General features: G+C 41.5%; 1 protein-coding gene across 1 annotated transcript in view; it reads right to left on the reverse strand.

The window, feature by feature from the left end:
* Wdr70 (WD repeat domain 70) overlaps positions 1–12,459 on the reverse strand; it is a 197,604-nt gene that overhangs the window by 170,383 nt on the left and 14,762 nt on the right. Inside the window, exons 4-5 of the mRNA XM_005356603.3 lie at positions 12,149–12,269; positions 8,203–8,401 (exon numbers count right to left, since the gene is read on the reverse strand). Of these exons, the coding sequence (XP_005356660.1) occupies positions 8,203–8,401; positions 12,149–12,269 (320 nt within the window). The remainder of the gene's footprint in view (positions 1–8,202; positions 8,402–12,148; positions 12,270–12,459) is intronic.

Genomic DNA, 12,459 nt, shown 5'->3' on the forward strand with positions numbered 1-12,459 from the left:
AAAAAAAAAAAAAATCCTTTCCCCTTCCACCATAAACAGGCGACAGTTGGAAATGGAAATGGATTCTTGCCAAAATGTCTCTAGCTCCTCCTAGTGCCCGTTTCAGAGACTGCGGCCTTCTTATGTGAGCACAGTGGAGAGCTGAGGACTTAGGAAGAAAGCTTCTAGCATCCTCTGCTGACAGAACTCTGCAGATCTAAGTTTGTTTTAATATTAATTCCCTTTTGAGTTAAAAGTCATTACGCCTCCTCACGTTGTTTTAAAAGTAAAACAGCTCTTCAAAGTCAGCTTCAAATTAAATTGCTCAAATATAGACAGTGGAAACAGGACGGGCAAGACCGATCAGGAGGTGAAGACATCTGCCACCAAGACCGATCAGGAGGTGAAGACATCTGCCACCAAGCCCCAGGACCTAAATTCAATCCCACATGTTAGGACGTAAGAACTGACTCTGGAACACTGTCCTCTGACTTCCACACACATTTGCATGCACACACGCACACGAGTAAATAAAACTCTCTTTATTTTAAAGGGGACAGCAGTGCCAAGGGTCAGCACTTTGATATTACACACGGTGACCCCGACACTGTTCCTCTGCTCACCCCATCGAAACTCAGCGAGAACGCTCCCCACTTTCATTCTCCGTCCTTTCCCTGTGCGTGAAGGAAGGAGACTGACTGGTACAGGTGGCTGGCAAGGACCAAGGCCGAGGCAAGGAAAGACTGCAGACCAGAAGACAGAGAAACACGGTGGCCCAAACTTGGACTCTAGCACAGAACGTGCCAGCCAGGGAGTCAGACAAAGTTCATGGAAAACAGGTGTTCACAGCTAAACCATCACTGTTACATTTAGCCTTTAGTTACAGTCATAAAATTCCAACTTGCAGTTTTCTGTAGTAATGTGAAACAGGATAGCAATGAAAATAGGACAATGAAAAACTTCAATCATTCCAAAGTCGCCATTTAATTGCTCGTGATAACTTTCACCTTATAAAAAACAGAATTATGTCCAAACAGGAATTTAAAAAAAAAAACAAAAAAACAGTTTTTCAACTCTTTAACGTTTCCCATCTAAACTGCTGTTTATTCAGTTCCAATAAAAATAAAAATAAATCCTCAAATTCTACTTTAATGAACAAATTTACTACCTTCCAGTAAGTAAAACTGAATGAAAAATTAGTAAAAAAGCAAATTCCTTATTAAAATCGATTAGCTTAAAGAGTAACACTAAATACAAACGCCAGCTAGTTACTAAAGTAAAATGTGTATATTAAAAGGGCTGGAGATGTCACTCAGTGGGCAGAGCGCTTGCCCGACATGTCCAATAAAGCTGTCAGGTCCAAAGGAAACTCCAGTTACCAATCTCCAAGTGACATTCCAAAACCCCAGAAATGGGCTCAACCTGAACTACGGAGATAATAGATAATAGTCCTTTCCCTTACTTCTGACAGAGGACCTGTGGCTCCCTGTGCTGCCTATCAGCAAAGCAAAGCTCATGCTGCCCTCCAGACGCCTCTGGCTTGCCCTCTCCACCACATCTACAATAAAAACCTTCCCCTTACCCATACCATGGAACGGTCCTGTTCACATAGAAGCTCTGAGTTCAATCTCCACCACCACAAAATAATAGAAAGCCAACCACCAGGGTTCAAAGTGGTGAACATCAAATTAAAAAGGGGATGAGGCGGGAGCTTTTTAAAGTTCCAGGGCAGTGAGTACTACCGGTAAGATGCAGACAGAAAGTGAGAAGGTAATGGATTCGCAGTTGGTATTACAGTTTATAACGGCCTAACCAGTACGGGCTTGTGCTCCAGCACTTTCCTTTTCAGCTCTAGTCATCAAAAACTCATCTTACAATTGCCGTACTAGGACACAAGGACCATGACTTACTTCACCCCACTCCACTTCAGGGCAGTGCTTACAATCATAGCCACTGCACACTGTGTATATTTAGAAAAGGCAGAGGCCATGGTTCCTACAGGACCAGGTTTACTAGCATTTCTATGGTCTTTCTTCCATTCTCTAACTCTACTTCCATTTGGATGCGTGATTTAAAATAAAAATGCTCGAATGTCATAAAATTAACATTTTCGACGTAAAAACAAAATACATTCAATTCCACACAACAAATACTCTCTCTATACAATACTTGCTATTCATAAAACACTTGTGCTAGAGGCGCTGGGAGTTTTTAAAAACTACTGAACTTTACCAGAATACTTCTATTTGAGATCATTACATATAACTGCTATCGGGAGAGAGAGGAGGTAAGCACACGAATAACCATTTAACAAGGGAAACAAGTTTGCGGCAGCAAACTGCACCAAGCCTGGGAACCAGCATGTGTGGCTGGTATCAGGAAAGGTATGGAGAAGATCACATCTGAAATGGTCCTGTCTTAGGGTTACTACTGCTGTGATTAAACACACACCAACCAAAAGGAAAGATTCATTTGGTTCACACCTCCATGTTACTGTTCATCACCAAAGGGAAGTCAGGACAGGAACTCAAAAAGGGCAGAAACTTGGGAGCAGGAGCTGATTCAGAGGCCAGGGAGGAACAGTGGTACCCATTTCTATCCTTGTCAGAGTTACTATTGCTATGATGAAACAACATGACCAAAGCAAGTTGGAGAGGAAAGGGTTTATTTGGTTTACACTTCCAAATCTTAGTCCATCACTGAAGGAAGTCAGGACAGGAATGCAAACAGGGCAGGAACACAGAGGCAGGAGCTGGTGCAAAAGCCATGGAGGGGTGTTGCTTACTGGTTTGCTTCCCCTGGCTTGCTCAGTCCACTTTTTTATAGAACTCAGGACCACCAGTCCAGGCAAGGAAACACCCACACTGGGCTGGGCCCTCCATCATCAGTCACTAATTAAGATAATGCCTCAGAGGCCTGCTTACAGTCAGATCTTATGAAGGCCTTTCTAAATTGAACCTCCCTCATCTCCAATGACTCTAGCTTTTTGTCAAGCTGACAGAAAACTAGCCAGCACATCTCCGAAAGCAAGTTAGAATGTTAATCAATAGAAACCAGAGGATGGAAAAGGAGCATTCAGGGTTTAATTAGGATCAGCCGGAAACTAGTAGATTCCTTTGTCGGAGAAACTTAGTAGGCAAAAGAATGAAGTCTGATTCGCCTGTCATTCAAGGCTTCTATTTTAGCCTTTTCTTTTTATATATATTTATTTGTTTATTATGTATACAATATTCTGTCTGTGTGTATGCCTGCAGGCCAGAAGAGGGCACCAGACCCCATTACAGATGGTTGTGAACCACCATGTGGTTGCTGGGAATTGAACTCAGGACCTTTGGAAAAGCAGACAATGCTCTTAACCTCTGAGCTATCTCTCCAGCCCCTATTTTAGCCTTTTCTGACATAAGATTTAGACATGTCCATAAAAAATTGAGGACCGAATTGCTTATTAGTTGTAGAAACAAAGGGGTCATCATAAAACCTCTTTTTAAAAATGTTACTCAAAGCCAGGTGGTGGTGGCACATGCTTTTAATCCCAGCACTTGGGAGGCAGAGGCAGGTGGATCTCTGTGAGTTCAAGGCCGGCCTGTCTACAAGAGCTAGTTCCAGGACAGCCAGAACTGTTACACAGAGAAACATTTTGAGGAAGGAAGGTTAGTCAAAGCGAGCTGAGGGAAAGTCCTGCTGTTCACTGTTATGACATGCTTCATTATAGTATCACTTTCCCTAAAGGAAGCATTTAAAATGCACATTTCCTGCTGAGACCTCTTCCTGGAAATTCTCCTGTAAAACACAACAAATCAAAGCAATCTCTGCCTTCTTCTCACAAAGAAGCATTTCAATGATTTTGCAAATGAAATGGACAATATCTAGTTAAGCTTAACTAAGGTCTTTGCTGAGGCTAGTTTTATGGAGTACTCCCTTAAGTCAATGAGCTGCAAAGACTGCACTTCATTTCTGAAGAAAATAAGCCAATAGTAAACCAGACAGACACAACAGAATTCAAATTAAATCCATGTATGCTGGTATAAGAACAAAATCCTAAGAGTCTGAAGACTGCATTAAAAGCTACCATCTTAGGTATCTGTATTTTTGTTTAAAAAGAGTACCACTATTTTGCTCAAGTTTGTCTCAAACTCATGACCACACTAGTGTATACATGCATGCATGCGTGCACACACACATAAACACACAGAGACTCCAGACAACCAGCTATAGCCCCAACCCTCCCACCTTTTCATTCACTTTTAGTATTGAATAACTCCATTGTTTTTGTGAATACATTTTAACAAACTGTCTTTTGTTCTTTTGGAGAAAGTAGTTCATGTTCAAAATCCGTGAATAACGTCAAATAAGTATACTACATATACAGACATATACAGAGAGTATACATTATGAAAAACTGTCAACAATGGCTAAAATTTTAAAATCCAAAGCAAAGCTCTGCAACTATGACAACCAATTATCAAACACTAAGTACAGACATATGTTTGGAGGATAGCAACTTTGCCCACTATCGTATGAGAAGCATTAAATCCTTTGTATGAGAAGCATTAAATTTAGCCAGATTCTTGACTTCCAAAAGTAATTGCTGTATTTCTAAAATGGAACAGGTCGGGTACAAAATAAGTAGCCTTTTTTATCTCTTCTGTCTTCCTGCCAACAGATCTACAAAAATCATGACTACAGCTTGAACATCCATCTTGATGCTCAAGTAATGATGGCAGAATTTAAAAGAAAAAAAAGCAATTATCTGTGATATACTGGCCCTGCAAACTGATTTAATGTCTGATTCGTGAGACAGAAAAAAAGATTTCTATCTTTACTCAGCATGTTCTGCCCCTGGCAGCCAAGTCAACAATGTACTAACTAGTAGAATAGGCTGGCTGCTTGCCATAGACAGGCTTCCAAGAATGGGATGTGAATAGTGATGCTAAATACCATGGGCAGCCCAAGGCAAAGAGCAACCAATCATCTAATGGCCAGAGAGAAGTAAGCAGGTAAATAAATTGGGCTAACTAGTTCATTTCTGTGGAGAAAAAACAAAGCAGAGACCTAGTCACTGACTATTCAAAGGTCCTTATTTTAGACACTGAAAAGTCTTATATTCAAACACACCCAAGGCTAGCTTTACTAAGGTTGGGGGTCACTTGTTTTATAATACAATCTCTGAAGTTTTAAGTCTGTGAACTACATGATATTCAATTAAAATTAGGAATATAAATGGCTTAATCAGTCCTTTGGTTTAAGGTAAAGTAATATCGATTAATAATCTCACGTCAATGTAGGATTGGTCATATCGGCTTTGTTTAACAAGAAGTGTCTAGAACAGCAAACACTACATGAAAGTGAGCATTTCAATCCTAATTTTATAGAGTATCTATACAGAATCTTTTTGTTGTTGTTTGGGTTTTTTTTGTTTTTTATTGGGTTTGGTTTTTGTTGCTGTTGTTCTGAGTGTGTGTGTGTGTGTGTGTGTGTGTGTGTGTGTGTCTCTGTGTGTGTGTGTGGAGATGTGTGTGTGTGTGTGTCTATGTCTGTGTCTGTGTCTGTGTCTGTGTATAGTCTCTGTGTGCGCGCACGTGCTCTCTGTTTTACAGACAGGGTCTTACTATATAGTCCGATGTGGCCTAGAACCCAATGGATTTAAAACTCCTGATCTTCCTGCCTCCACCTCCCAAGTGTTGGGACTATTGAAGGCCAGAGAGGTCATTAAATCCCTGGAACTGAAGCTACAGATGGTTGAGACACATGTGTGTGATGGAAATCAAATCCAGGGCCTCTGGAAGAACAGCAAGGGCTCCTAACACTAAGTATCTCTCCCACCCCTAAACAAACCTTTTTTTAAGTGGGGAGGGAGTCAATAACGGCAAAAAAGTTGTGCCACCCCCTACTCTGCTGCCCCAGAAACTGAGGGTAGAGCTCAGTTTCCCATATTCTGTATTACTTTTATCTTCCATGGTTTTTCTCTTCATTCTTCCCAGTCTCTGCCTTCTTACACTACTGTATCAGTAGTAGGTAAGATACACAACTATGCAATAGTGCCTCAGAGTTACTCTACATTGCTGTTCGGGGTTGTCCCAGTGTCTTGTCATCCGCTCTCCTACATACTGTAACAGTGCTCTGGAAACTTGGGAGCAGCATGGGGAGTGAGAATGGCTCAGTGGTTAGGGCACTGCCTGTTGCTCTAGAGGACCTGGCTTCAATTCTCAGCACCCACATGGCAGCTCACAACTGTCTCTAACTCCAGTTCCAGGGGATCCATGGTACCAGGTATACATGCGGCGCACATACATATGCATACAGGCAAAATATTCATACACATAAAATAAATAAGTCTTTAAAAAGATTCTGAGCAACAACAAACAAACTCTTTTCAGGGATCCTCAGATGAAATACTGCCACTGTACCACTTTGCTCTCCTCTCCTGGGCAAGGAGCAGCACTGTTTGTGACAGGACTTATGGAGGGTTTAATCCTGCAGCCCTGAGAAGGCACTGAGATAAACGATCCCACAGCAAACAGTTCAGTTAAGAGGCTGAAACAGGAGTCTACAGGAGTGAGAGAGACAACATCGTGTTTGAGCTCAGGCGTGTTGAATTTAGGGTACCAAACATAGAGTTTCATGGGTAGTCAGACTGTAACTTACACTACACAACACCACTGCCGGGAGTGAACAGAAAAGTTATAAGGGCAAAAGGATGCAAGAAACTACCCAAGACCAGTGGTAAGGTAGGCAAGGAGAGGTCCTCAGAAAATGCCCGTGACTAGACTAGGGCACAGAAATACAAAGTAGTGCCAGAAATGTAAATACTACTGGAGTTTGTCTGTTTTATGCCCTGCGTGTCCCCAATAACTAGAAAGTGCCTGACTGATAGCAGGTTTCTAATAAATACATCTCCTGAATAAACAGTCAAGAAACAGGCAGCCGGGCGGTGGTGGCGCACGCCTTTAATCCCAGCACTCGGGAGGCAGAGGCAGGCGGATCTCTGGGAGTTCGAGACCAGCCTGGTCTACAGAGCTAGTTCCAGGACAGGCTCCAAAGCCACAGCGAAACCCTGTCTCAAAGAAAGAAACAGGCAGCAAACCAAGAGCTCAGAGAAAGAAAGGGAGTTTCAGCACAGGCCAACAGTGCTCCACATGCAGCAGTGCAGGATGAGACGCGAGAGATCTGTGGCTTTGAACATTTTTCCCTTTCAATTCTGTTTGTTTTGTCATTGGTTTATGTTGATGTAGCCCTGGCTGACCTGGCATGCCCTATGTAAGCCAGGCTGGCTTCAAACCCAAAGCAATCCTTTTGCCTAAGCTTCCTGAGACTGAAATTGTAAGTGTACACCACCACAAACTGGATTTGCATATCTAGTGTCACTGATCTCCAAGGAGTTTCAGAGACAAGAGCAGAAGCTGACAGCACAGACTTCAAGGCAAACAGCTGATGTGGAATGCAGCTGGTGCTTGTGAAACACGGGTAGTAGAGAAATGATCAGAGAGCAGCTTGGAAACAAAAGTGGGTTATAAAAGACTGAGGAAGCCGGGCGGTTGTGGCGCACGCCTTTAATCCCAGCACTTGGGAGGCGAGGCAGGCAGATCTCTGGGAGTTCGAGGCCAGCCTGATCTACAAGAGCTAGTTCCAGGACAGGAACCAAAAGCTACGAAGAAACCCTGTCTCGAAAATTTAAAAAAAAAAACAAAAACCTATTTTATTACATCTATTTCTTTGTATGTCATATGTCTCTGCATGTAGAGGTCAGAGGGCAATGGAAAACTTTCAGAATCAGTTCTGTCCTTTCCACCACGTGGTCCTGGGGATAGAACTCAGGTCATCAGGCTTGGAAGCAGTCAGCTTTACTGGCTAAGCCATATTCCTTATCCTCATCTGATTTCTTTTTTTTTTTTAAATTCAAGATGTCGGGTTTTTTAAATATTTATTTATTATGCATACAATATTCTGTCTGTGTGTATGCCTGCAGGCCAGAAGAGGGCACCAGACCTCATTACAGATGGTTGTAAGCCAACATGTGGTTGCCGGGAATTGAACTCAGGACCTTTGGAAGAGCAGGCAATGCTCTTAACCACTGAGCCATCTCTCCAGCCCCCTCATCTGATTTCTATAATCCCCATGTGGCGGCTATTCCACTCATGATTGACAATTTAGCAGAAAACTGTTCTCTATAGTACTTTAAAGAAGTAACTCCTCCAAACTCTTACATAACCTCTGAATACTTACTTCCTCTTCTCCTTCATCCTCCAAGTCATCATCATCATCATCTTCTCCTTCTTCACCAAGGGGTGGAGGTAAAGGGCCAAGGATATCTTCATCCACGGTATGAACCGGTTCTCCTACCGTTTTAGGGGGTAAAGGAGGGCCAATTAACTCATCATCAGATGAATCAGAACTGTCTTCACTGTCACTGCTGCTTGTGTCCCTGAAAGCACAGAAACAGACACTCTTTGCCTCTGCTGCTGCAGACCCTTTGCCTCTCCAGGGCATCTCTGGAGACAGCTAGGTCCTCAGGAAATCCTACCTCTCCTTATAATGGATGCATCTTTCAAATACTTTCATATTTGTGAATTCATTAAGTTCAAACATTAAGTGAATAAATGTAGTATCCAAAAGCCGGGCGGTGGTGGCGCACGCCTTTAATCCCACTCGGGAGGCAGAGGCAGGCAGATCTCTGGGAGTTCGAGACCAGCCTGGTCTACAAGAGGTAGTTCCAGGACAGGCTCCAAAGTCACAGAGAAACCCTGTCTCGAAAAAAAAAAAAAAAATTACTTTATCTTGCCTGGCATGGTCGTTCATGCCTTTGATCACACAAGTCAAAAAGCTGAGATAGATTTCTGAGTTTAAGGCCAGCCTACTCTACATGGAGATTTCCAGGCTAGCTAGGGTTTCAAAAGAAGACTTTGCATAAAAAAAGAAAAAGAAAAAAACCTTCAAACACCAAACACTATCCTTTAGAGCTTGTTGAAGTCATTATCTCCCATAAAGAGACAGGAGAACAGCAGAATTTGGAAGAAAACTACAGTAAATTAATTCAGTAAAACCACTGAGATAACCAATGCATTTAACTATTAACTGCATTTAATCTGATAGCTGTAACCAAAGGATAAATAGAGCCATCCATGTTGAGGAAATTAGCATTATTCTAGAACTTTGGAGCGCAAATACTAAAACACAAAATATTTTCCAACGCTAATCCAAGAGTTTCACATTGTTAAAGCACTAAATACTGCCTTCTGAGAGTCTGAAAATGACTTGCTCTGAGCCTTATGCTAATTTCCAGTCTTTTTTTTTTTAATCTCACATATCTGAAACGGTTTCTCATCTCACTAAGGTCTTTATCAAATATCTACAGGCATTCTAAAGGCCACAAACCATCCAATATACTTCTTTTTTGTTTAGTTTTGGTTTTTGTTTTTTGAGACAGAGTTTCTCTTTGTAGCTTTGGAGCCTGTCCTAGAACTCGCTCTATAGACCAGGCTGGCCTCGAACTCACAGAGATCCGCCTACCTCTGCCTCCCGAGTGTTGGGATTAAAGGCGTGCACCACCACCAGTCTAATAAACTTATATGTCACCCCCAAAGAGCCAGCCAACCCTACCTGTACAAATCTTTCAACTCTCTAAGACTGAAGTTGCACTGACTTCTTCCTCGGGTACCTTGGAAGCAGATGTCTCTATTTTGCCCATTACTTTTCATTCGGCAGCTAAATGTTTGATAGACAGAAGTCACTCGATAGCTACTTGAAAGAAAAGTAGAACTTTTGTTTTCATCTAGGTTTAGCACTATAAGAAATATAGTCTAACATACATGTCATCCCTACATAAAGAGCTAGCAACTCTCCAAAACAGACGTAATCTGCAATGGCAGCACCGGGGCCTTCTGTCTAACTGCCCAGGGTAAGGCGAGTTCACCATGAGGGTCTTTGCTGTGTTGAGTCACTCTCCCAGTACCTTGTTAAATGGTTTGTCACCCCCTCAAAGGCTTCAGAGCTCGCCTTCTACCAATCACCATTAACCTAACTACTTTGTTTTGTTTATCTTCATTTCATAATGCTGATCAGCTATTCAGTTGTTCACTTTTGTTATCTACTTCCTTAGTGCTCCTGCCCCATATGAACAGAGCGAGAACAGAGCTGTGACTTGCTAACTGCTATAACCCACTGCCTAACAGTGTTTACCCACAGAGGATGCTCAATATATACTAAATAACAGCTGGATAACTTTATACTTAGTTACACACACTGCCCTAAAGTCCAGTTTTCCAGAAATCACAGACTTTTTAATACAAAATTATCCTGTCACTGAGAACATTAAACTAAAACGTTGATCTTTAGCAGCTATGGGATCTAAATTTTAATAACATTCCAAACTTTTTAGAAACTTTTTTTAAAGCAAGTAGACTTTATTTATTTATTATGTATTCAGTATTCTGGCTGTATGTCTCCCTGCAGGGCAGAAGTGGGCACCAGATCTCATTATGGATGGTTGTGAGCCACCATGTGGTTGCTGGGATTTGAACTCAGGACCTCTGGAAGAGCAGCCAGTGCTCATAACCACTGAGCCATCTCTCCAGTCACACAGAAACTATTCACATGGTATGTAATACTGACTCCCAACACACTACAGAAGACAAAATCATCATCATCATCATCTAGTAGTTATTTAAGAAGATACAAAAACTAAGTCAAGTGACATACACATTTAATCCAAGCATTCAAAAGGCAGAAGCAAGCAGATCTCTGTAATTTTAATAACAGCCTGATCTACATAGTTGAGTTCCAGCCTAGAGAGACCTTGTCTCAAACAACAACAACAAATATATATATGGTCAAACATGAAGGCACACATCTACAACGCTAAGACTCCAAGAGAGGAAGGCAGGAGTATTATTGTGAGCTCCAGAACATTTATGATTACAAAGCAAGCCTGTGCCTCAAAAATAAATACGTAAGTAAATAAACTAAAGTATATAAACAAAAATAAGATTGTGTATGTGTACATAATCAGGAGTAGTACAGAAGATGATCAGAAGTGAATTCAAATTGTAAATAGCAATTCACCACCATGTCTATCACTAAACATGATGTCACATGCCTATAAAATCAGTCCTCAAAAAAAGAGGCGGAAAGATCAGAAATTCCTGGCCAGCTGACCAACCTGAGACCCTATGTCAAAAACCAAGAGCTGGGCCGGGCGGTGGTGGTGCACGCCTTTAATCCCAGCACTCGGGAGGCAGAGGCATCTCTGTGAGTTCGATGCCAGGCTGATCTATAAGAGCTAGTTCCAGGACAGGAACCAAAAAAGCTATGGAGAAACCCTGTCTCGAAAATCAAAAAAAAAACCAAGAGCTGGAATCACAACTCAAAAGTAGAGCATTCAGCTGGACGGTGGTGGCACATGCCTTTAATCCCAGCACTCGAGAAGCAGAAGCAGGCAGATCTCTGTGAGTTCGAGACCAGCCTGTAAATTCCAGGAAAGGCTCTAAAGCTACAGAGAAACCCTGTCTCAAAAAAAAAAAAAAAAAAAAGGAAAGCATTCACCTAGCATGAACAGCCGTTACTTGTTCACAAGTACAGCCTTCCCAAAACTGTGCACTAAAAAATAGTGCTAAGTATGTCACAGAGGCACATACTGTCAATTCCAGCTAGTTTGGAAACTAGAAACATACAGAAGTTTTATCTCAAAAATATTGAGCCCACCCTCAAGATACGAAAATGAAAATGATCACCAAATCATAAATGCTGGAACATCCCTAGATAAAATCTTGGAAACATATTTGATTCTATGATGTAATCACAAAGATGAACCAAAAATAAATTCTAAAATAGCAAATAACTAGGTTTCTATTTAAACAAAATACATGGAACAAGTATAATTGTATCATTTTTCTCCTAAAACTCTATAAATAATGGCAAATAGTTATTCAAAAGGGTATGATTTTTTTCATTTTTGTTTATGACACAAAGTTAGATGTTGTTGTTGCTGTTGTTTAGTATTCGGATTCCAGAGCTGACTCTCAGCATTTTCACAGCCTAGCAGTACACAACTGTCTGGAGTGGAGAAACAGTATGAATGAAGGAATGAATAAGTGGAGTATTGCCTCAATTAGACTAGGAATGTCTAGAAAAAGAGAGTTTAGGAGAAGAGAAGCCTTTTGAGACATTCAGGCACCTGGATGCTGGCTTTGGGTGCTCTCTGACTGCGCTTGAGCTTGATGGTGCTGGTTCCACATCTTCAATATGTTTCCTTAATTCCTTTTCTCTGTTCATTTCTTCCTCTTTTTCTCTTGCTTCTGAAGATTAAAAGTAAAAATAATTTCCAACAGTTAGACTTTGGAGTTTATCAATATTAGGCTGAAAATTAAGCCACAGAAAAAAATAATGACGAGAGTGCTAAGAAAGCAACAGGCTCACAGCCTGGGCTCTCCTCAGTGCACATCACCAGGTGTTCCAGCACACACCTGTACACTCAACACCTGGGGC

The sequence above is a fragment of the Microtus ochrogaster genome, chromosome 19 (assembly GCF_000317375.1).
Source record: "Microtus ochrogaster isolate Prairie Vole_2 chromosome 19, MicOch1.0, whole genome shotgun sequence".
Taxonomy (NCBI): domain Eukaryota; kingdom Metazoa; phylum Chordata; class Mammalia; order Rodentia; family Cricetidae; genus Microtus; species Microtus ochrogaster.